The sequence below is a fragment of the Melospiza georgiana genome, chromosome 18 (assembly GCF_028018845.1).
Source record: "Melospiza georgiana isolate bMelGeo1 chromosome 18, bMelGeo1.pri, whole genome shotgun sequence".
Lineage (NCBI taxonomy): Eukaryota > Metazoa > Chordata > Aves > Passeriformes > Passerellidae > Melospiza > Melospiza georgiana.
In genome coordinates this window covers 7,505,289-7,530,857 of record NC_080447.1, presented here as the reverse complement: position 1 = coordinate 7,530,857, position 25,569 = coordinate 7,505,289, and the positions used below count along the sequence as shown (strand labels likewise).

Sequence of the window (25,569 nt, the reverse complement as noted above, 5' to 3'; positions counted from 1 at the left end):
GCTGAGACCCTTCTGAGCTGATGCTTAAGCAACCTGCTACTCATTTCTACTACTGTGGCCCCTCACAAAACCCCCAATAAGCTGTTGTAGCATTTACCTCAGTCTTGAGAAAGGAATGCTTCCAGGAATTGGGTTACAGTGTCAGGAAATCTGTATTTCTAGTACTCCTTCCCAAGAGACTTCTATTTACACCAAATCCAAGGAGAGGATTATGGCCAAGTTATTGATTTCAGTCTTGGAAGCCTTTTGTTACTGTTTGGAGACTACTGGGGCACAGAGGGGCACAATTCAATTGGGAGGCATTTGGCTTCCTTCAGAAGGCACTGGGGCTGCACAGGACTTAGCCCCTGGAACGAAAAGGTTTTGCTTCACTGACACGAGTTTCTTGAGGCACAAAGCTCAAAGTAACCTTTGCTGTTCTCACCTCAGGTAACTTGTCTGAGTGAGCAATCTGCCTCTGAAACAGCTGTGAAATATGCACACAAGAGAGTGTGTGTGTGTACTGGAACAGCTCAACTTCTGTCAAAATGGAGAAAACACCTTTGGCTTAAAAAGCTGGCCCTGAACTGCTGTTATTTATAACTACCATTGGAAACAACACGTTAATGCCACTCTCCTTAAGCCTGAGTCTGTAGCTATCCTGTCAAAGCTCAATATCGTCCTGTGCCTGTTTATTTCACTGTGTGGTGTTTACTGTTTGTCTGAGGCAGGAAGGGACTGGCAAGTACATCACACCTGAGGAGGTTTCCTCCTTGAAGAACATTCCATGATGCATACCTAGTACAGGGTTATAAAGACATATTATTGCAGATAATTTTAACCTTTATACTGGATGTGGAAAACTCCAGAAATGTTGGTTAGAGTTGGTTTCAGATGCAGCTGAACACATCTTGGAACCTTACAGGCACAAAGCCATAAGCAATTATTTTTCAACTATATAAGAAGTACCCAGCTACCTACTCAAATAGCAAGAGCTGTGCATTTCAGTAAGACAAAAGGCTGAATGAAACCTGACATGCTTTTAACATGCTCTGTACATTCCTTTTGTAAAGACGACCTGAAGAATGTGTCTGCAGCGAATTCAGAGCAGAGGACAGCAAGTTCTGCTCAAGCCTAATGAGAAATAGCAGGCTGTATGGGGGCCTCTTGGTGTGGCTGTGCTTTTTGTTAGTCCATGTGCTCCAAACTCCCCAGGGTAGGCCTAATGCAGCATGGCCTCAGTGGAATTTTTGTTGGTGTAAATGTCCTGGCAAGGGAAAGATTTATTCCTTACATCACCAGCCTGGCACATGGAGGATGGTCTTACTCCCCATTAGACTATTGGCTGATGGCTGTAACCAATGCCAGGCGTGGTGCTCCCATCATTAATGTCAATCATGTGGGCAAGATCCATACAGCACAATCAGGGCAGCTGGAGAAATGGCATGTCCTCAGCAAGCTCCAACTTGAAAAGGAAGCCTGTCATGGGGATGCCTGTTGGCTATGGAACATGAGGGAACAGTGGGCATTTGTGCATGATGTGCAAATACAAGAGTGAGACAGAAAAAACAAAGGAGAGAACTTGCTCAAGGTATATGCAGTCAGGTGTAATCCTACTGCCAGAATTTGTGCCATCCCAGGACCTGCTACACTAAGTCACTAACTACACCAGTCCAATACCAACACAATTTCCTAACCAGAAAACCAGCTTGTAATTAAGAAAACAAAGAGGTAAAAACAGGTGAGCTGCTTTCAGCCAGTCACAATCAAGGACACTTGCATCTACAGCCAAAGCCTGTCTTTAAGCCCTCTGCTTATTAGGAAAATAACCAAAATAGCAGCAGACTAAGTTTCAGCATTTGGGGGAAAAGCCTCAGCAACCAAACCAACAAAACTTACAGTACAGCTTACAGGACTTTTTCTCTTGTCATATAGAAGATTCTGTGGTTATCAGATTTCTTAGTCCTGCTTTGTTTATTCACCTGCAGAAGCTGTTTACCTCCTACATTCTACCACAAACATCATCACATAATTACACTATCTCATCCAAATCAGAAGGCTCATAACCAATCCTATCATTTGCTGACAGTGATGAATTCAGCAACTTTCCTGTAGGAGACAATACAAACTTTCCTCATAGCAATAAACTCTGCAGTTCCCTTCATCATCTATTCATTGCCACACTGGAACTCTGCCACTTAAAACAGAGCTCAGTACCATCATTGCATCATTCCCTCTCCAACAGCAGATATCTGTGCACCACAGTTACTTATTAAAACCTTTTAGAATAAAAATAATGTGCCACTGAGTGGCTTTCCAACATCTACCATTACCTCAGGTACCTGGAATGTCAGGGAAAAAAAATCCCCATCTGGTTTATATTATTAATGCAATAGTGGAAAAAAACTTAATCTACGTCTTTGACAATCTCTAGTGCTCATATGAAAGATGCATTTTTTAGGACGTTCATCCTCCCATGAAGCACAGGAACATTGCTTGTAGCTTATAATACTTGGATTTTAAATTTCTTCTGAGGCATCTCCTATCTCTCAGTGTGAGGTGCTGAAGGTCTAGTTAATCTTACATCCCCTGGGAATGGGAATACCTTGTGAAAAACAATACTTGCAATATTTCAGGTGAACAACTGTTTCTCCTGTGAGTTGTACCTGTAGCCCTGTATACTATTAACTCCTAAGTGAAATGTGCTGTAAAGAACAGCATTTTCTTTTATTTTAGGAAAAAAGTTTTGCTATAATTAATATGAAAGGACAGCTTTCTCTCCACCACCAGAGTATTTGAAAATTTAAGAAGCCTATCATGATGTAAGATTTCTGTCACCTTTACCTTAGAGAATGAGTCTCAGTACCACGTTTCTTACTGGGATTGCTCCCCTTCCCTCCCCTTCCCTCCTCTTGTCTGAGTTAAGGACACCTGGTGCAGAGGTGGAGGCTGGGCAAGGGCAGGGCAAACAGGACCAAAAAACAGCAAACCCAAACCAAGACAGTTGTGTATCAGACACCTTCACTACTCAATCAGAGTGCAGAGTGCCTCTTTCATGTTGTGTTGTATTGTGTATTAAGGTTCAGCTGCCTCCTCAGTGACTGCCATGTCCTCCAGACTTCACTGGGATTGGATGTGTTTGCACTGTCACCCCAGAAATGCAGGTGCTGTGGTGATGCCTCACAGATTCCACACCTTTAGTGCCCCCCAGGTGATGAGTTAGCACAGGATGCCCCAGCCTGTGCTTTTCTTCCTTAGCACCATTCAGAAAACAGCATCGACTGGCTGTACTACTTAAAAAAACTCCATAAAAGCTGCAAGGTAGAACAGCAATTATTGTTCTCCCTTGAACTGGTGCATCCAGGAGATTCTTCTCCAGGATGACATGGGCACACGGCTGATTCAGGCCCTCTCCATTGTTCATGGGACAGCTGCCACTTTTAAAAAGGTCAAAGCACCCAGCAGTGGAGAAACTGTGCATGGGCCGTTTTAATTTTCATGAGCCTTTTTGCACTTTATTTCCACACCTACACTTCCAGATCGTGCTTAACGCCTTGGCACTGTTGGAACACTGGCTAAAGTTGTCTAGATGAAAGCAGTATTTATGGCCATTCCCTAGCATGGCCTGAGCTGGGGATTACACAACCTCCTTCTAACCCAGCCATTGACAGTGCTACAGCTCAGACATGAACTGGGGCAGCCAACTGCCTGATTTTGTGTCTCTGGCTGGGCCCTGTAGGTGCCAAACAAAGCTGGGTGCCTAAACCTCATGCCCTCTTGGTGCTAGCTGGGCTACTCCTACTCTTCTGGTTGAGAAGTATTTAATGGAATACTTCTGTCTTTCCCACAGTGGAAAGCTCATTATAGCCATTCAAGCAGAACCTTTGGAAAAGCAATCCTTTGTTTCTCATTTTTATAACTCATTTATAATGTTTAGGACATTCCAAGAGCTGGATACTACCAATGTGATAAATGAAGATACAGAGGCAATGGCTTGAGTAATGCTGGGCCTGTGTGACTGTTGCAACTTTGGTAAAACCAGAAACATGTGAGAGAGGGTTTTTTCCTTTTTTTTAAATCCTCACCATCTTTTGCTAAGTCTGGTCACATAGCACAGACATCCTAACCAGTCTGTGATTAATTAGCTAGAGATCTGCAACAACTCCTCTTCATGACTAAATATTTTTTTAGTCTATCAAACTGTTAGTGCAAAGTGGGATAAATGACACTAGAGGGCCAGTGATCCTGACCTGGAGGTTCTGTTGCTCATTGAGGCTCCAGATGCTAAGCACCTTTTCAGATGAGCCTGAGATCCCCTTGGCCTTCTCCGAGTCAAAGTCAAGGCTCATCACTGGCTCCTGGTGGCAAATGAGTCGGCTCAATGCTTTTCCCATTGACACATTCCAGAGGACAACTGATCCATCTTCATAGCCAGCCAGAAGCACAGGTTGTGAACCACAGCTGGGCTGATTAAGGAAAAATAAAATTGTTTGAGAAGTAAACAGTCTGTTAAGAAAGTTACCATCCCTGTGTAGGTTTTAATCCAAGCACCAAGAGAATAAATTAAAATGCTGACTGATGTAGAAGTGAAAAGAAGTTTACATATCTGAATATAAAATTTTGATATTCCATCCATTTACAGAAAGCATTACTAAGTAATATGCACTTACATGTTTTATATCTACATATCGAATTCTAAATGTTATAGATATTATACATATTTAACATACACATACATATATATATATATATATACATATAGGGGGAGAAAATTTCTCTCTGAAAATCCAAATTATTGCCCTCTATAACAACTGAAAAGAGCCTGACTAAAATTTTCAGGAGCTTTACCTCAAGGTCTGAACTTTGTTTGCACTTCATAGAAAAAGTTCCACAGAGCAGCTGAGTAGTCCCAAGCAATAGAAGCCTGTGTGGGCATTAAGAAGTGCCATGCCCAGGGATCCCAGTTCCACACTGCCAGTGCAGGGCTGCCCAGAGGGATTGCCTGCCCAAGTACCCCACAGTGCTTGAAGGCAAACACTGAACCCCCAGCAGGAACTGCTGGGTCAGTCACCAAGGGGTTAATGGGCGCCCGAGTCCCACTGTAACCAACTGAAAGCTATTTTGATTAATGATGTCACAGGCCAAAGGGCAGGGCACCCTGGGCAGACACCTAATTTATTTAAGCCTCTGAAATAACTCAAAGAAGGGAACATTACTGGATTACATGTCACACTTAAGAAAAATATTCATCATTGCTCCAGCCCAAAGACTAATGATCTGTAAGCAGTACCTGTATGAGAGTGAAGATGCAAATCCCAATGGAAAGCAACTAAAACAACAATCTGTTAATGCCAGTTGTTTCTTTAATAGGAGAAGAAATATCAGAATAGACATTGGGATTATTACCACCTCATGTAGGCACATCTAAGAAATGTATCCAGCAGGATATTCAGATATTTCCAAACATTGTCTGCTCCTACAGGATTTGTTTGCTCAGTATTCAGTTAAGATAAAGGGCATTAAGAATTAATTTTTACCAGTATCACATTATTGAATGAGGTCAAACTCACTGGCTGTCAGTGATACAAACCTGTAGTGGCCAAAGGCTCACTGCTTCTACAATGGTGCAGACTGTTCTCCCACTGGTTATTCTGTGCTCTGGGGAAAGTTAAACTAACAAGAGATGGGTGGCCCGAGTAACACAACTTCTGAGAACCAGCCTCATGTGCTTCCTGGGCCTTACTCAGCCTAGAAAAGTGTTTGAAGAATAGAGCTCAATGAGCAGGGAACAACATTGCTCCTTAAAAGAAGCAAACCAAGGGAAATCCTTGTAAATTTAGGAAATCCCCTATATCTCCCTCCTGAACAGGTCTGTCCACACCTGGGATCTTGGAGGAGCCTCCTTCCTTCCTTTGAGATCCTTTTTCCTTTGAAAAGGCAGGGAGCATGCTCTGGCTAGAAAGGCCCATAAGGCAGGTTTCTCACAGTGCCCAGAATTATGAACAATTTTTCTGTCAAAATTTTGATTTGCTGAAATAATGTAACATCAGAGCAATGAATACCTTGATTCATACATTGCATCAGATACATGTGAATTAATGTTAACTCATCAGGTATTTTGGATGAAGAATATCTGGTTTTGGATACCAGACAGCAAAAATGTTTTTAAAAAATCTGAATGAGCATTCCAGATTTTATTTGTATTTAAAAAAGGGTAAAATCTTCAAATCAAAACAAAGTATTTAATAGGTACTTTTAAGTTTAAAGAAAGCCCCCAGTTTAAGCATAAAAATCCCCCGCAATTATTTGTGCTGCTCTTCTGTGAGCACAAGACTCCCTCAGAGCTGGGCTGTCACCAGGCAGTGAACACACCAGCTCCTCTCCCTGCTCCAAGGGGGATGGTGGCTCCCACAGGAGCTCCTCACCCTCGTGCACACGGCAGAGTCAGGTGAGTGCTCAGCATTTCGGGAATGCCAAGCAAAACCCTTTCTTTTCTTGTGCTGTGGGGATTGCACTTTAGATGTGAAAAACAGTAATTTGCAAGTGAGATCTACATTTGGTGTGTTTTAAAACCCAAGTCCTGTTTCCTATGAAATGTAGGTCTCCCACACTACTACTTCTTACTTTCCTAGCCATATGAAGTGTAATATTTCAATGGGTACATGAACTAAAACAATAAAAGTTATTGAAAGATCAGCAGAGCTCTTGCTCTGAGCCTGGGCTCACCAAGCAGTGCTTCACAAGGGCCTATTTATTTCAATTCCCAATCACAGACACTGCTGGAGAGAAGTCTCACCATTCATGTTCTGTTTCAATAGAAAAATTAAATTATAAATCATTGCTCTTCCTAAGCAGAACATTTTGTTGTTGCATTTGGATAATTGTCAAGGAAGGAAGAAAAGGTGATCTGCTGTCAGCTCAACAGGAATAATTGCAATAGTTTATATAAAGTAATAACTCGGCATTTCCAGTTTCGACATGTATTATTCTTGTTGAATTATTTTGTTTGCACCATTATGCAATATGATGCCTTCCCCAAGGAGTGTAAAAACTTTAAGGGAAGACTCTCCTTACTCTTACAAATCCTACTCCACCCAATTAGTAATAGCAGGAAGGTGTGAAACCAAAGGGACAGTGTATTCAAGAACATGAATCTTCAAAAGAAAGTGAAAGAACTAATATCTTTAAGGACAAACCTAGAAAAATAAGGGGGAAAGTGCTCAAAAGAACAAAATAAATAACTGCAAGCTTTTTGACTGCTTAGGAGAAGCTAATGAGGCTTAATCTACAAGCCTAACCTCAGTTGACTTCTGCTCTGTAGTAAAGCTTCTCTTTCACACTGCTGCTGGGGAGGTTTGTTGTTTACTGAATTGCAGAAAAATCTGATGGTACCTGGCTGCAGCCCCCAAACTCTCATTGGCCAACCACCCCAAGCACTCTTCCTTCAGACCTTTATGGGGCTCTCCTTGTCAGCTTCTGTTTCAACTTGTTAATTTACTGTGCCATAAGCAACATCAAAAAGTCTCTTAGGCAACCCCTGAGTGCTGGGCTGGGAGTGCTCATCTCCTGGGTATGTCTGCATTGCCCAACAGGGCCTGTGCACAGAGATCCTGGAGGGCTCTGTTCAGGAAGGGCTGCAGCTGGGTGAGCTCGTGCTCTCCTAGTTTATGGTTACAGGGTTACTCACAGAGCCACTTCCAGGGCAACCACAGAACAGAATGCAGAGCATCACTTTGGTGCACCACATGCAATTATTTCCCTAAGGGTGTCCTCTTCCTCATGCCTTTAAACCAAGTTGTGCATATTTGTAACAGAGCAAATACAGCTGTGAGACTCTAAGAGATTATCTATACTTGCCTGGTGCAGTCTAGGAAGTTATGGTGAGTTCTCAAAGTCAGAATTTGAATGGAATAATTTAGCTCTCCCAGTTCCCAGTCCTCTGCTTTATCCCCACTGGCAACAAAATCAAAAACTATATAAAATTAAGACTGCACCTGCTCTGCTTCCTAGAGGAATATCAATATTAATGCATGTAGAAAATATGGCAAGACAGAGGACTTCTTATACAGGCAAGAAAAATTTTCAACACTGAACATTTCCAGAGTTATCACCATCTTATTAAAAAACGTCGAGGAGAGAGAAAGACCCATTCATTTAGTCAGGCACTGAAAGCTGATTGTATTTTTAGGAGGAACTTTGTTTAACAAAAGCCTAATCAGTCTATTTAATTTCCTCTTATTTTTTTCCCTAGTTTTTAATTACAGCATGGAACTTCAACTGTGGCCTCTCTTGGCTTTTGTCTGAAGTCAGTAACTGAATTTATCTAGATTTCAGTCAGTTCAGGATCTTGGGTGAAGACACTGAGGCCTCACTCTGATTGATAATATTTTCTACCAAAACCAACACAAATGTTCCAATGAGCCTGCAGGAATTACACCCCTGGCATTTGCTCAGTTGGTCCTGCAGACCTGTAGCAGTCAGGGAGTCACATGGGAATCAGCTTTGCCACTAATTCTCTGGAGATTTCAAGTCAATCACCTGAACTCCTTTCTTGCTCTACTGCCACCTTTTTGTATTACTTCTGTTCACTGTTGGCAGCCCATAAACATTATTTGCTAAATGTTTTGCAAATGTATATTTTTTTCACTAACTACTGTTATTTACCTTTTTGTCTGTAGTCAGTACCACCATAAATATTTTATTCCTATTGTGTGTCTGGAATAGAAATGTTCATAGAGTGTTTCCTCATCCCGAGGGCACTGAAGTGAATGGAATCTGCCATTAAAACCACTGGTTTTAAGCAACCCAAACATTTCTCATCAGTCTTAATGCAGTGAGAAACCATATCAAACAACTGGCTTTGGTAAGTCACTCATTTTCCTCTTGATTGATGCAAAAACTGTATCTATCCTAAGGATACAAAGCTTTCCTTGAGCATTTGCAAATCTTCCATTAAAGCTTGGAAAGCTCTGAAAGTTACATTAAGGATGTTCACAAATCTTTCCCCCCTTTAATAGTATAATTACTTGATTGGTTTGATTATAAATCAAAATCCAAGTGAAGAAAGATTCATGTGCTTCATATAAAATGAATCACAGGGAAAACATTTCACAATTAGCAGGCGCTCTTGCCTTACCTGCCACAACTTCAGACACATGGGCATGCCCAGCTTGGCACCCACCTCTGGTTTCAAGGTACAGACTGACGTCTTGGATGGCAGCTCCAAAATCTGAACCTGACATCAGGAAAACAAGAGGAGTTGGTCAGGCTCCAGGTCAAAATTCTGATGTTAAAAACACAAGTCTTTTAAGGTGATTAAGGTTAGTATAAGCTCTTCCAGTAAAAACTGTCTGGAGGAAATGGAGGAATGCATGCTAAGTTGGAACTGTAAGGGGAATCTACAGCTAGCTAAAGAAGTGCATTGTTTTAGGAAAGACCAGACAAAACTGCTAGAGTGAACACATCCTCTTCTTCCACTCTTCTGTTTAATTACAGCCTTCTTTTCAAACAGTGGATGATATTGTACACACAGCAGATAATGCTGCAGACTGCTTTATCTGAACACACCCCCCCCTGCTTTCTTTCACCTTTTTCCAGCTCTGTTGCTAATTTTTTGGCTGCATTCACCTGTGAACACTTACATTCTCTCCTCTGTGCTGCTGTGGTAACACAGAGCTTGCATGGAAATACAGACAGTGTGCACATGCAAAGGGGATTTTTTATTTACTGCTGACTGCACAAACAAATCGTAACCCCACAATTACCAGCTAAGGCAGCTGCAGCAGCCTCTGCACACAGGTATTCCTAACACAGCATTGTCCAAAGCAGGGTCAGAAAATGCTCTGTTAAACACCTGCCCTCTCTACAGAGCAGCTTCCATTGTTGCTTGCTCCAATGGAAATGAATCATGGACCTGGTTTGTGTGGTTTTGATTTTTTTTTTTTTCTTTTTTTTGAACATTGGGCAAGTTGTTTCTCTGCCAAGGAAGTAGCTCATTTCCACCTCAGGATGATGGCAGGCAAGATGAGGGGAGTTTGCCTTTTTAGTTTGGTACTGGATGATTTTGAGACTCTTGATTGACACAGCAGTGCCTCAGCTCTGGGCTGGTTGTCCAGCCTGGAACTCTGGAGAAACAGAAGCTCCTGGGTACCAAAAACCTGCTGCCAGGAACGTTGCTGTTTCTCACATTCATACTTAATCAACAAGGTGATCTTTTCTTCTAATTAAATAAACAATGGTCTGCATTATGTGGTAAAATTAAACTACTTGAAACATTTGATAAATCCAGCATGACCAGCCACTCTAGGCTCTTCCAGAATGTGCAAGAGCCCAACAGTGCTGTTGGACAGCCCCAGTTGTGTGAATTTCCTTAAGCATCTGAGATGAGGTATTGCACAAATATGGCTCCTCTGGGAACCATCCATCACGGCCACGGCAGCTGCGATGGCTTTCTGATCCCACACCTTTAGTTCAAAGCTTGCCAGAACATCTTCCTATTCTAGAGGCTGTCAGCCAGCCTGCCAAAAGCCAGCTGCACTCTAAGGCTGTGACAGAGTGTATTGCACATAACAAACAGAACACTTTCAAAAGCCACTGAGCAATAGAGCAGGAAACTGTTTTCCAGATTTGAGGAATAGTGACTACAGCCAAGAGCCATCGAGTCTGCAGACCAAACCTGGGAACAGACCAAAGTCTGATCATCTGGGAATTCTGGTTCTTTGGAGCTTCACTCTTAACAAAAAATGCTTTTCTCTTGTCAGCTTTCTTGCTATCAACATAATGACCAAGTTAGCTGTGGCAGGAAACAGGCTATAAATATGGAGATGACCTGCCCTCATCTTGCCTCTTTCATCACTGTCTCTCCAAAGGGCATTGTCTCCTAGGCAAGACCAAAACTGCAACTTTTATGTAATAAAGAAGGGTAAGTGTGCTGTGATAAATTCACTTCTGCAGGTTAAAAGAAAAAAACAAACCTTCTTTGCTTTACCTTGACTAAAAACAGATGAACTGGTACAAGGGCTACAGTTGGGCTTGCAAAGACCAAAGACAAACAATGAGAAAAGCTTTGTGCAGAAGGCAGGCAGGCATGACCTGCTGCCTGAGCTGGATTGACAGTTCCAGAGACTGTCTGTGTTAAAGGCAACTGAGCCTTAGAAATAAATACTATTTCACATATTTTGACAACTGTAACCTAAAACTTGAAGTTCCGTGTTTATACTGGTTTTGCTTAATAGGAGAAAGATTTGCCTTTGCCTGAGGTTAATAGTGTTCCTGGGTGGCTAAAACTGGCCACAAGGAAACACACCCTTTCTCTTTTTCACATTAATAAAGCTTTTAACATGTTTCTGGCAAATTTGCAAGAAAAGTGCATGTAACTCATAATTGGTGATTTAAATGCAATCATGAACAAATAAATGCCTGTTCAGATCTCATTATTTATGGACTGAACCTCCTTCAAGACAAAATTAGTCTTTTTTTGGACACCAGCCAAGCATAAACACTTATTAAGTCTTAATTTTAATCATAAGCTGCAAATGTACTGTGTCTCACACAGTGCTGCCTGTTTGGAAGCACTATATATTATGGGAGCTTATGTGAATTTATTGAAACATGACACAGTTCTAATGCAAAGGTTCACACACAGAGTGGAACTCTTCTACCTCAGGACATTGCAAATCATTCTCCTCTTGCAGGGCCCAAGCAAACAATTGAGAATAAAACAGAGATGAGTTGTAAGCGACACCAGGGTAAATGTCTTCTATTTGCTCAGTTGATTATTTAATTCTTCATTAGTGGGACTTCTCTGGCTGACACCAGAATGCACTTGTCAATTTTGTTTAACTTAAGTATTATTGAGCACTGCTTTAAAATGGAGGGAGTTCTTTGATCAGAACAAGGTATGGGACTTATTATGGTTGTATTTACTGATGCACTGTCTGTGTCTGCAGGAATATCTAGTTCTGTAAAAGGGTGAACATTCTAGCTGTGAGTCAACAAAGTACTTAAATATGTGCTTAATTTGTATAAAAAAAAGATCACATTTTCTTGCAATACAGGCACTTATTACTTCATGTATAAAATAGGCAAATTTCAGTTTCAAGATACACAACTTATAGTCCAGAAAAGCAAGTGAACTTTTATGCTTATCAGCAATTTGCATTTAGCTACTATATTCCATTTCATATTTCTGCCACTTTTTTCTTCTTTCATAATTTTGGTATTTTGATGTCAAGTATTTGGTATTATTTTTGTGTGATGTCCTCAAACAGTCCATTGTAGAAAACAAAACTGTAATTTCTACAAAGCAGAAGTGGACATTGCCAGCAAAGCTGTCAGTCAGTGAGTGCTGTGATAGTGGCATTAGATGTGGACTTACCCAGCAGGAACTGAAATGGACCCTGCAATTGTCTCACACAGAGCAAACCTCTGGCCAGTAACAGTAATTCAACTATTTCCCAGTTCCAGGTAAGGAATTAGCCTGGGGTGAAAGACCAGGTATTGCATTACAAATCACGTGCACCTCCCCTCTTCTCACCAAACCTGATTCAGCTTCAGATGCAATATAAGCTCCTCCATCTGAGCACAGACCTGCTGACCATTACTTCCCCAGAAGGATTCTTGTTCCCAATATTCAGCAGCACCAGAAGGGTTTTCAAAACTCCTGCATGTAAACATCAGCAGCAGCTGCAAATACTTGGGGTGGTATCCTTGTTATTAAAGCATGAGTTACATAATTCAGTCATCCTTGTGGCAGTAAAATTAATGATTAACACCCCCAAAGGTTTATTGTGCTGCCTGCTCCTGAGCAGAGAATTCAATGGCACAGATATTTCCCCTTCTGAACGATGTCATTTCAGTACCAAAAGCAACTTCTCAAGCACAGAGAAAGAAACACTTCCTACCTCCTCCAGGCTTCTGGCTGCCATGGCCATTAGCCAGCGTCCCTGTGCCACCTGTAACAGAGAGCATCTGCAGAATCCCACATGCTCCGTGAAGACAGAATCCATCACTGAAGTCCGTCCCTCTGCTAAATCCCACAAGCAGATCCTCTGGTCGCGCCCCTGACTGTTACAGTAAAACAAGTTATCCATGAGCTGCAGTCTGAGGAAGCCTGGCTGCCTGCAGGCCAGCAAACTGAACTGGGTCTTCAACAGCCAGTAAAGGACCAAGCTTTGAACAGCTTCTGTGGGGGCATTAATTGGGTTTTTCATGAAATGTGGGGGAGTTCAGTGTCCCTGAGACCACCACCCTTCTGCCAGCTGTGGAACTGGCCAAGAGGTTCAACTGTCCCTGCAAGGGGGGAGGCTTGGGAGCCAGTCAGATACACTGCATTCACAGTTTCTGTTTCCTTGTGCAGAGAGACTTGATCAGGATGAGTTGTGCTATTTATATGTGAGAATACACTTATAAAGTCTCATGAGTTGAATATATACACAGTAAAAAAATACCTACATTTTATAATTTATTAGATCTAATTTAAAAGGAAACAAAAGTATACCAAGATTTACACATGTAACACTCATTCACACTAGCAATGAAATGGAAGAGTCATGTGTTGACAGCTGAAAGACAAACAGCAAGACAAGACCTCATCAGAGGTAAATAAAAAGTGACAGTTATTCAGTGGTCGACTTCCCACAGCCACAGGCAGGGCACAGAGGGCTCCTAGGATGGTGAGAGACTGGCAGGGATTGCCCAAGGGCTGCAACACCCAGGGCCAGAGAGCAGCAGCTGCATCCGAGTTAGGAGCCCCGGGACTGCTCAGCACAGCCCCGTCCCAGAGGCCTGTGCTGCTCCCAGGCAGGCAGAGCAAGGAGGCCACACAAAGGGCACAGCAGGAATTGTTGCAGATTTCTGGGATCCCACTGACTCTGGAACAAAGTAGCACTGTGCAGAAGCTTCCAATCCATAAACTACCTTAGCACAGGATATATGTCCTCATGTTATCACCTGGTCATCAAAAATCCCTTACCCATGTCTTACTTTAATTAGCAGTATCACCTGAAGAAGCATGAAACCAAAACAAAGGAGATGGAAATCTACAGGCTGTTGGGACTTCTTCAGCATCAGTGCTGTTCAGCTGAGTGACAAACTGACACAACATTTATAGCACTGTGGATACAAACAGTGTGATATTGCAAGAAATTGTTGTGATTTAGCTTTACAAGAGAAAAATTAAAGTACAGATAAATGCTGTCCTAAAACTGCACTGCTATGTGAAGTGTTAGAACTATTCAGTAAAAACAGAGGTACAGAAAAACTCTGTAATTACACAAACAATGCTCATTCAGTATGATTTTATGGGGGAGAGTTGATAATTGTACTTAAGCAGATAAGAAATATAAATGCTAATGAGTCCCACTGTATATTATGAGATGTCTTCTCTAGATAAACATGTCAGAACACCTCCTAATCATACAGACACTTTGGCATCTACTCTAGATCACCTGTCTAATCCAAAGTACACAAATCTTCCTGACCTTCCTTTGCTAAACAAGAACAGAAAGTATTTTGCAACAAAGCAAAAGCATGAAACTCAGCATTCTTGCTCATTTTCAGTCTTCCACTCTCCATCTCTGATTCTTCTCTTTCTTCCTTCCTTCCCTTTTCTCCACCTCCCTTCTATTTATAAATTCTTTTTTTCAATCTTCCCCAAGAACCACTTCAAATCAACTTCAAATCCAAGTATATTTCCTTGACCCAAAGACCTCACCTGTTCTTAGCAAAGACACTGCAAGTCCCAAGTTGTTATGATATCATAACACACATCATAAATAAATTAATTGCATCTTTCCCCCTCCAACCCCCACACTTTTTATTCTAGAGTTTTTCTGTCTTTTTTTACTTCAGTACATTTCCATATGTGTTGGAGAAACTTTAACTGACTCCAGAATTAAGAGAATCCTTTGTGTCCCTGCCCCTCTTTTTTCCCCTTCAATCACAGACAAGAGACAAGAAAAATGTCACAGGTTTTTGCCTGCTTTGCTAACCTGAGAAGCCTGTCTTTACCACCCATTGTCTTCACACAGCAGACAGATTTTCTTCCGTGGCCATCCAATGCTGTGTCCACTCTGCGTGTTTTCAGGTTCCAGACATGGATAATCCCATTCTCAGACCTGGCAGTAGGAAGAGATGCTTTTAGTGTGAGCACTGCATGGAGGTGATGAGTCTGATGATTTTCATTTTGTTTGTTTGTTTGTTTTGTTTCCAAAACTGAAGCTGTATGCACAAGTTACACACCCATCATGCAAAAACATAAATGCTGCTGTTTTCCCCAGAAGCACTTTGTCAAAATAATACACTTCAATTAAAAAAGAAACAACCATATGACATTCAGCAGAGCTAGGAATCCTGGTGTATTTACCCAGAGAAAAGAAGGGGGATATCAGGTTCTGGGCCTCCACAGGAAAAATGCAGAGTGTGGACTGCAGCACCGGTACCTCTGAGCACAAACTGTGGATCCGGAGGTGGCAGAGCCATCGGAGCAGTGAACTGGGGGTGAGAAGCAGACACAGATATCACAGAGGGTAAAGCAGCCTTTAAATATATTCTGAGCAGGACACTTGCTTCTGCTCTTTCCTCTCTGAATTTTCTTTGTTGAATGTTCTTTCTATTTGCCAGCCAGCTGAGGGTGAAGTATTTGCTCCTATGATGAGCTGACGGAGCAGGTGTCCAACCTGCTCTTTGCTGCATTCCCCTCTCAGCAAGGTGCTGAGCTGGCCACGCGCAGGCACCTCTTGCACTGGTAAATCCCAAATCGGTCAGCTGCTCCCCCTGTGCTCAAGGGAGATAAATACAAGAAACCTGACACCCATAATTTGAGTGGGCAAGCAATTCATCACTCTGCTTTAGCCCCCTGGCTAAGTCTCTCCCCTTCCTCTCCACAAAAATACTACTTTTGTGTTTTTTCAGAAAAGCATTGCAGTGAACATATCAACTGAAAAGAATTTCAGATCACAGAAGCACAGAATCACTATGTTGGAAGAGACCTTCAAGATCACTGAGTCCAGCCCATGCCGTCACACCTCAACTAAGCCATGGCACCCAGTGCCACATCCAGTCTTTTTTAAACACATGCAGGGATGGTGACTCCACCACCTCCTTGGGCAGACCATTCCAATAGTTTATCACTCTTTCTGTAAAAAAATTTTTCCTAATATCCAAACTGTAGGTGTAGAAGAAGGGATTACAAGTGACCTTGCCCCTGATAAGTCACAGTTGTACTAATTACCAAAGAAGAACAGTCTTGTCATTAATGGGTCATAGCTATTGACTAATAAAGATATGTGTGATAAAAGGGGTGGGTTGGCTGGTCAGGGAGAGCCTTGGAGGAAGAAAGATCACCTTGAGGAGGTAAAGGAGCCCTGAGGAAGAAGGAACGATCCAGAGAGACACACGGAAGAATGAAACAAGGAAGAGAGTTGCTGCTGCAAAAGATCTGCTGTGACGTCAGTCTGGGTCTGACAGAGTTAGAGCCTCTTGTTGGAACCTGCAGTCAGAGTTGAGCTGGGTAAAAATCCTGTGGTAAGAGGCAGCAAGGAAGTACTTGTGGTCCTATTCCAGCAGGAAACAGCCAGCAGTCAGTCTGTCAGAGAAGCCAACAGTAGGAACTTGCTGTAGTCAGAGTCAGGGTGGCTAAGCTGTAAAGAATAAACCAGGACCATTTTCATGTTGTTAAATAAGAATCTGTGTGTTGGCTCATTTCTACCCGTAATGAGAGCTCTGCTGCAACACCTGAGACTAAAATAGGATATCTGAAGGCACCAATAAAGAAGGAATAATCTACCTATTATCTGGGCTGCAGCACAAGGGAAAAGGAGAGCAAAGGCCACCCACCTCCTACCTACAGACTGGAGAGGTAATGAACACTCCCTTACCTGGATCTAGTGGTTTATAGGCACAAGAGTAATTTGTAATATAGTCCACCTTGAACTGGGAGTTGATGGGATAATGATCTGCCAGCTTGATCACTTTCCTGAAAGCATCATAAATGAAGATGATCAGGGAGGAAAATCCCTCTTTGATGAAGTGGGTGAAGTACTTGACCAGGAGGCTGCCACTGGTGGCCACAAGCATGAGACACTGGAAGGGTGACCAGAGGCCGGTGCAGAGAACTCCAGGTAGTCAGAATCATTGTCCCTGCAACATCCAGCCTGCATTTGCCTTGGCTCAGCTGAAGACTGTGTCCTCTTGCTCTGTCAGCTGCTGCCAGGAGAAAGAGACCAACCCCACCTGAGTACAGGCACCTTTCAGGAAGTTGTAGAGAGTGATAAGGTCACCTCTGAGTCTCCTTTTCTCCAGGCTAAACAGGCTCAGCTCCCTCAGTCATTCCTCACAGGGTTTGTGTTCCAAGCCCCTCGCCAGCCTTGTTGCCCTTCTCTGTGTGCACTCCAGCATCTCTCCTAAACTGAGGGGCCAGAACTGGACACAGCACTTGAGGTGTGGCCTCACCAGTGCCGAGTACAGGGGCAGAATGACCTCCCTGCTCCTGCTGGCCACACCTTTCCTGATCCAGGCCAGGCCCATTGGCCTTCTTGGCTACCAGGGCACTTTGCTGGCTCATGCTAAGTCTGTTGTTGACCAGTACCCCCAGGTCCCTTTCTGCCTGGGCACTGTTTGCCTGGCAGAGGACAATTCCTGATGAGCTCACAGGGACAGCCTGTGTGATCCCCACAGGCACTCACTGCTCTGGCCCCTCACCAGGTACTTCCCTTCATTAACAGCTTTGCAGGCAGCTGTGCACAAACACTGGAGAAGGATGAGGACAAATTTTCTGTTCTTGTTGCAAATGACCCTCCAGACCTGTGCTGAGACAAGGCAACCAGCAGCTAATTCAACTGGAAATATAATTTGCAGTCAATTGGAAAATGCATTACAATGTCCATTACAATAAATATTTTCACCATAAGAAGTGTTTCCTCCCCGTTCTGTGGAATTACTCGCCGCACTTGTATATCTGCTGCTTCCTTTCTGACCTAACCTCACAAAGAAAAGGCAGCTTCTGCCACTGCAAGTGCCACCTGCCATCACTTTTCCCCACTCATGTGTATATTACCCCTGATTAAACAAAAGGTGTTCAAAATTCAGTAAGGGATGATCAGCAGGTGTTTGCCTACTGGTTCACAGCAGAGGAACTGCACAGAATCAGAATGGAGTGCAAGAGCTACATGTTCCATGGCAAAACAGCCCAACTTTTCATTGCCATCTCACCTCAGTACCAGCTGTCAAACTGTGCTTAAGGGATGCACTTGCTAATGCACCTCATTTGCAGGTCTACATTGAGTGTTTATAGATCAGTTATCACCAAGGTATCTATAGGTTTTAATTAAATGCAATTATCTTTTAGGGCTAGTGATGAAACAGGATTCTTCAATGTAATGTGCAGTTCTCTCTCAATAGCACTGTGTAATTAGGTATGAAAATAATGAGCTCAGTGGATACCCTCTGTTTTAGGGCCCTGACTCATTGCTTTTATGAAGCTGTTGGATGATCCAGACTCATGGCAGGCTGGAGCACACGTTCAGATGTACATGATGTGCACACTGGCCCCCATGGTGAGATGCAGCTCCCAAGTGCCCATCTGCAACACTCTCCACCTGAGTTATAAACCTGTCAGAGCAAGGACTTTGTCACCAAGTGAAACCTCTTTGGGGCACTACAGCTGAGTGCTGGTGCCCTCAAAACAACACTTTGTAGGACCTGATAAATAAAAGAGTACCTAAGAGCTTGTCAGAGGGTCCCACTTCACAGTGGAGCAATTCTGGCTCACTGCACTGAGCAAGGAAATAGAACTGAGGCAAGCCAGAGGCTACCTGGGATTACAAGGCAGGTTTTTAATAGCATTTTTCTAATTACTGACACAGAGGTTTTTGCTGACAGACAGCAAGTGTGTGCGTGGCTGTGGGAAGGGTTTTACCTGGCGTGGAACAGACACTACTAATGCATGTCTTTACAAGGATGATATTTCAGAAAAATCCTCACACCAGTTACAGGAAAAAAACAACCCACTGAAACCATACTTCTGAGCTGCAAGCTATTGAAGGCACTTTTTGCTCCTCAGAGTCTGGTTCTTTCCTTGCTTTTCTGCTAATCCTATATGTGAATCTGGAAATTTGGCTTAATATTGAATCTAATGTTTATTGAGTCCTTATTACTTCCTATCATGATTTGGCAGATGAATGGCAGTGTGACAGTATTTAGTGTCTCATTTTTCTTCCAGCAGGTGCTGAACTATAAAATTTCATCTTTGCTGCCTTTTTTTATCCATGAGCTTGGACAAGTCACTTAAGACAAGATTTAATAAAAAGTTGTTAGGTACCTACAGAAAGTCCCATGAGGTTGCAAAGAGATGGAAATTTGGGGTACTGGCAGTTTAATACTTCCAAGAAAGCATCAATCTGTTCCTGTTGACATACAAGCATGCTCAAAAAAATGACACAGCCTACCTTCAACTCACCAGGTAGCTCAGTGTCTCTCCTTACAGGGATAATGAAGTACATTGTGGTGTACTGATTCAAACAGATAATAGTTCTACAGTGCTGTGCTAAGCAGACAGCTACAAACTTGCTAAATTTGATGATTGTAAGATGGTTAAAGCCTCTGGGGAAATTTTTCAAAAGTACCTAAGTGATTCTGAAGCCTAAGATTCATTTCCAAATGAATTTTCAATCCTACATCTCTAGGACTTTTTAAAGTTTCACCCCAGGTGCCTAAAAATGAGTTCTCTAATTAGCACAACATTTATTTTCTTGTTAACTCTATCTAGCCTCAGGGAGACCAATCTGTTCTTGTTAACTGGGGATATCTGCAACAAATTTAATTAAATGAATTTGCTTGGTATTTAGTCTGGTCTGAGAGCAAATTCTGGCTCAAGGGCTTGAACAAACAAAATGCACCCTACAGAATAAAGTTCATTTAAAGGCATTTCTGGGCTACACTGTATGTTTGTCCCTGAGTTGTTATCCTCTTGCCTCCTGTGGAAGGAGTGAAAAAACATGAATACATGAATCATTTTGCTCATGGCAGTATTTGCTTGCAATACAGCATCACCTGTAGGCAACATCTCACCATCAGGCTCTTTGGACGTTTTAAAAAAGATGTTCCACTTATTTCTCCAGCCTTCCCTGCACTGGTAACAGCATGGTCCTTCAGGAGCTGAGCTGCACTGATGTGGCACAATGAGAAGGATTTTTCACAGAGTGCACTGCAAACCCTTGGGCTCCTACACAAGTGGGGAGTGGAAACCCAGCTGCTCAAATGAGAGTTTCAATTAGTGAATGGCTGAGTGCACTGCACATGAGGTACCAAAAAGGGTTTTGTCTAAGAAAATGCATCTGCTAAATGTCTGAACAATTAAATTTCCTTCAAAATTACATTATTTTAAAGAACAATTCACTATTAATATCCCTCACAAATCTTACTTTGCTTAGGTTGCAATTAGAATAATCCTCAAACCATTTGAATTTCTATGCAGTGGTATTTCAGTATCATCACTTCAGCATTTGATATAAAAAAGTTAAGCTTTTATTTAATGAGAGTACTTTAAAATATGTAAATGTCAAAAGGATTACCTTAGAAAAATCTCCCAGAGAATTAAAAACATTAACAGATTCCCACAGGAAAAATTCCAGCAGAATTCAGCAATTCTCTTGTTCCCACTCCTGTCACTTATATTTCTATCACACATTGAAGCAAAACAAATTGCTATTAAAATATCATCCAAACACCCTCCTCCCCCTAACAAACCCCACAGTTCACTTTGAGATACCAACAGCTCAAGCAAAGACAGGAAAAAATCCTCTTCTATTTTTCTTTAGGCTTATTTAGAGTAGTAAAACCTCAGTGGTAAAAGAGCCTTTTCAGGTATAGGAGAAATAAATCTCCCTAGGCATGTCTGGCAAACTGATTTGGGACTGAAACCAGCAGGTGTGCAGACATAATTACTACTGCAAAATATCCAACACATCCAGGTGTGCTCACAAACAGATACATGAAATCCCTGTTATTTTTGACAATTCCCAGTCAACCAGGTGCCACCCTCCCAAAGGAAAAATCAGAGCAAAGAATGAGTTGAGAAAGATTTGAATAAATTGTTCTTCCCCCTTTCCAGGCTTTTTCATTCATACAAAAGCTCTTTTTTAGCCTGCAGTTCTGTGCCTACCTGCAGCCCCTGACAAACTCTGCCCTGTGTCACAGCAGCCTGAGCTCTGGTGCAAGAGTGTTTAGGAAGTGGGTCCTGAGCTGCAACTGCAGAGGCAGCCAGTGCAAATAACAGACTGCTTGAAGTTAATGGTGCAATGCAAACAATTCTGTTTGTTCCATTACATTTGCAATCTCCACCATTAAAATCCACAGGGCAGCCCTTGCAGTATGAGCTTTCCAAAAGCAATGTTCCCACGTTTCCAGCCTCCAACCACTGCACACAACGAGGTTTTCAGTGCTGAAAGCACAAACCACTCTCAGCCCAAGCAATGCCCCATGCCAGGGCTCTGGGAGTGCTGTGGCCTTTCCTTGGGGCTCAACAGCCTCACCAGAACACGAGGGTCCCTAAGCCCCCAGTTCCCCTCACTGGATCTCACTGAATTGTGCTAGAACACAGCAGCACTTGGAAATACCTGACACAGCCCTGGCTGTCACTAAATGCTGCCTGGTTCTATGGCACTTCTCAGAAGCAGAGAAGGGGAATTTAGCACTACAAGAACCCATTTGATCAGTAACATTTTCATACATCAGTAAAAGAGATGCCAGGCAAATCCACGCAAGTAGAACGAGCTGAAGTTCACCTCATCTGACTGCAAAAGTGAAATTTTTATAAGTTATTGACTACAAATTGTCTGAAAGCAGGCATATGGTTTGGTAAACAATGCTTCAGACATGTTGTGACAGATTTTTAATCCCAGCTTTTCATTTTGCATGTACAAACCAAAAAATATCAGAACACACTGAAACAGGAAAGTCAGCAATACAAAGAGATGTTGTGAAACTGAAGAAACCTCTTTGCACCCGAGGTGAAAAGTAACTCAGCGATACAAAGAAATGCCTTTCTGGGTCCTGCAGCAAGGCAACACCCACAAAACACTTGGAGAAGAGTGAAAATCCCAAACTAAAACCCAGGCACCCTGCTTTTCCAATTCTTACCCCAGCTGCCCAAAACACAGGATATGTTTGTTGTGTGAAAAGACAGAAATGTGCACTGGCAAAAATAAAAGCAGCAGAAGCTTGATCAAGAGATGAGGGAGTACTACACAAACAGTTGTAAAGGTCAGAGCCCCAGAATATATGAAAATTCATTTGTCAGTCACATAACAATGCAGCTTTCAGTTTAAAACTCTCTATCTTCAGTGCCAATTTCAGATAGAAACTGTATTATACTTCTAGGGTTTCTTTAAACCAAATTTAAATAATAATTTACTTCAAGTGGAAATTAGAAAACAGTACAAATTTTTAAACCAATAAATTGATGTCAAGCAGAAATGAGAATTAGTGGACATTTTTGATTTAACCAGTAAATGTACTAATAAAGCACTCTTAATCTTCAGAGGTAAGATAACAAAATGCTTTCTTTTGAATTGCTTCTTTTTCATATTACTATTTACTTATTCTGCTAAACTAGTGATTAAGCGCAGTGATGTATATTTGTGACTTCAAAACCAAATTAATTATGATAAATAACAACATTTAATTAAAAAAAACCACAACACTGGACTGAGAACATTCATTAGTTTGTGCTTGCACTAGAAAATACCATATCCAGATAGTGTAGACAGATTTCTATCTTGCTTGCAAAACTTGCTAGTTAGCGCCACATCAATGTCAAAGGGAACGCAGTGATTTATATGACCCAGTTACAGAATCCTTCATTAGCTGATATAAAGCTGTTGCCACACAGCCAACATTACAGCTGACAAGAGTCCTTCCTCTTACAGCTTGGGAGCACCAAATACTGTCAGAGCTTTCATTCTAAATAGCCACCAAATCATTTCTAATGAGTAACAACCACTGCCTGCTCAGAAAAACACTTCAAAAGTCTCTGTTTGAGAAGTGCTGAGAACCTCCATTTCCCACTGACTCCTAGGAAAGGTAGGAGTTCATCCTTTCTCAGGAGATCCCCAAAATTACCTTCTCTCTTGATATTTAGACAATGAATGATGGAGGTTTCCACATTTTAATTGTATTAGTCAATGGACAGATAGCAAACAAAACTGCTTATCAGCAACTGGTGATATGCCAAGAAATCTTAAGGGAGCAGGGGAGAAAATGACTAATAACCATCATGCACCGCAACGCATTTTTAATGATTTCAGCTCAGATAATGGCTCCTCCCAGCATTAGCACCCTTTCTGTCTGTAAGCATTCCTTACCTGAAAAAAGCTAAACCACAATATATTAAGATTTTAAGTAATGAAGTTTGCAAGAAAAATGTATATAAAGGTCAGTGTGTAACCTTCAAGAATACTGAAACCCAAGCTTGTGTCTTGAGGTTCAATTTCAAATATTTCCATCTGCAATTTTTAAAAAAGTCACTGTACAACAATTAGTTTCTATATGAAAACACAGCTTCAGCATGGGAACAAAACTAAGAATGATTATAATCATTTGAAAGACACTGAGTTAGCATATGGATCTCATTGCCACTTACACATTTTGGTCACTGGAACAAAAAGCTATTAATCAATATGTAAAAGCCATAAATTAACATAAACATTAATCATTCTAATACTCCCCCTGTGTCAGATTGATAATTTTTTTTCAGTCTTTCATTCTGACATATGCGCCTTCAGCTATCAGCTGTTTGACCTTTTTTAACACAATTAAACATTTTGGGCATTGCAAATCTTACTGAAGTAAACATTATGGAGACAGACAAATGTCATGGATACATTTATGCCAAAAATATGGGATCTGAAAACGTGAGAGCCCCTGCCTCTCATGTTATTGCACTAGCTTTTAATAAGGGAGCCTAAAATGCAGCATGAAATACAGCTGAAACAGATGAAATTCTAGTGTTTCATAAACAGGTTCAATTTGCAGATGAGGGAAAAGACACCCATCTGTTTTACTTTCTGAAACCATTAATTGCTTGGAAAAGTGCAGTGATGTAACTACAGCCAGCCTTGTTTGGAGAAAGAAAGAATAAAAGCCCACAGGAGTTCAGCTCTACAACACACCCTGCGTAAAATTACTGGGGACACAAAAGACAATAAATGATTAATCACTTTGAAAACTTGAGGAATATGAATAAGCATTTATATACACACCAAAGAAGTTTTTTACAAAGGATTTATATAAGTCTCTCTTGACCATAACATCAGCCCTAGAATGAATTTAAGTTTGTACATGTGATAAATCATTGAAATCTAGCAGAAAATTGATGAGCCAAGGACCATCAAAAGACTGTTTTGAGTGGCCTCCAGTTCAGCCATGCATAGCAATCTGTCAGCCACGGGGCTCTGTCTGCCCATCCTCCTTAATTAGGGGTGCTGCATAGTGCAGCACCAGCCACAAATCTTTTGGTTCCAAGAGCTAATAATGTCCTCAGATAGCATGGGCTTAATTAAACCTCTTCCAGACATTTTTGCAGACATTCCGGCAATAATCTTGTTTGGTAACAAACTATTAAAAAGAATTGACAGAGAAGAAATATATCAAGTTGTTACAGCAACTGAGGTTATTTAGGCCAGAATTATATGTCTGCAATTAAGGATTCTGTAACTCTGAGCAATTAAAATATCACTTTATTTGAAAACTAATTAATTCTAAACACATATTTTTCCCATGACAAACTTTTATGATTGTTTAATTTATTCCATTCTAATTACACTTTAATTAATCTACTCTTGTATAATATTATACTGTTATTCTGGCATTTGACCAATGAAGACAATAAATTGATTGCAGTTCCTTTGTGCAAGAGCAGAAACTGTCATACCAGTTTCAACACCACGTTTATTTATTTGTCTGTTCTATTACTTTTCCTTTCCTCCCACAGGGCATAGGAACATGAAACACAGCACAAATCAGATGACATTTTGTCTTCTATACTTTCTTCTTAGAAGTGTGAAGTATAACAAGTATTTTCAGAATTAAGGAAAAGTATATGTGACATGATATTACATAATAAAATACAACCAAACGTTAATGAATTTATACTTCTAAAATATGTCTCTTATTAATGACTTATTAACTGATTCCTGATGTACAGGACTATGTCCAGAGCTGCTCGAAATGGAGTTGTTTCCATGAACATTAAGGTCTGCTTGGGATCTGGCTTGATACACTCAACAAAAAGGGAAAAAGTGACCAAATCCCATTTTCATACCAATCCTAAAATTAAATTAATTCGGTATCTTCCTAAGTTTAAAAGCCACTGCATTTTAATTTTGCATCAAGTCACCTTTGATTCAACTAAAATAAAAGTATATAAATTCTTTTGCATTAAGCTGCAATAAAATAAATATATACAAGTATTGTATTACACATTGAATTAGTTGTGTTGTATTTTATTTTGCTTTGGCCATACGTCAGGTAAAAGTGACGGTTGTTTACAGTCAAAAGTCTGCATTTTTTTTTTTAATATGAACATCCCTGAAG

The 25,569-nt window shown here is 41.3% G+C and overlaps 1 protein-coding gene across 1 annotated transcript in view; it reads right to left on the bottom strand.

Moving 5' to 3' along the window:
• Positions 1 to 25,569, bottom strand: part of GNB1L (G protein subunit beta 1 like) — a 46,536-nt gene that overhangs the window by 4,491 nt on the left and 16,476 nt on the right. Inside the window, exons 2-6 of the mRNA XM_058037177.1 lie at positions 15,344 to 15,471; positions 14,970 to 15,095; positions 12,882 to 13,044; positions 9,116 to 9,214; positions 4,230 to 4,445 (exon numbers count right to left, since the gene is read on the bottom strand). Coding sequence (XP_057893160.1) covers positions 4,230 to 4,445; positions 9,116 to 9,214; positions 12,882 to 13,044; positions 14,970 to 15,095; positions 15,344 to 15,459 — 720 coding nt within the window. The 5' untranslated portion in view covers positions 15,460 to 15,471. The remainder of the gene's footprint in view (positions 1 to 4,229; positions 4,446 to 9,115; positions 9,215 to 12,881; positions 13,045 to 14,969; positions 15,096 to 15,343; positions 15,472 to 25,569) is intronic.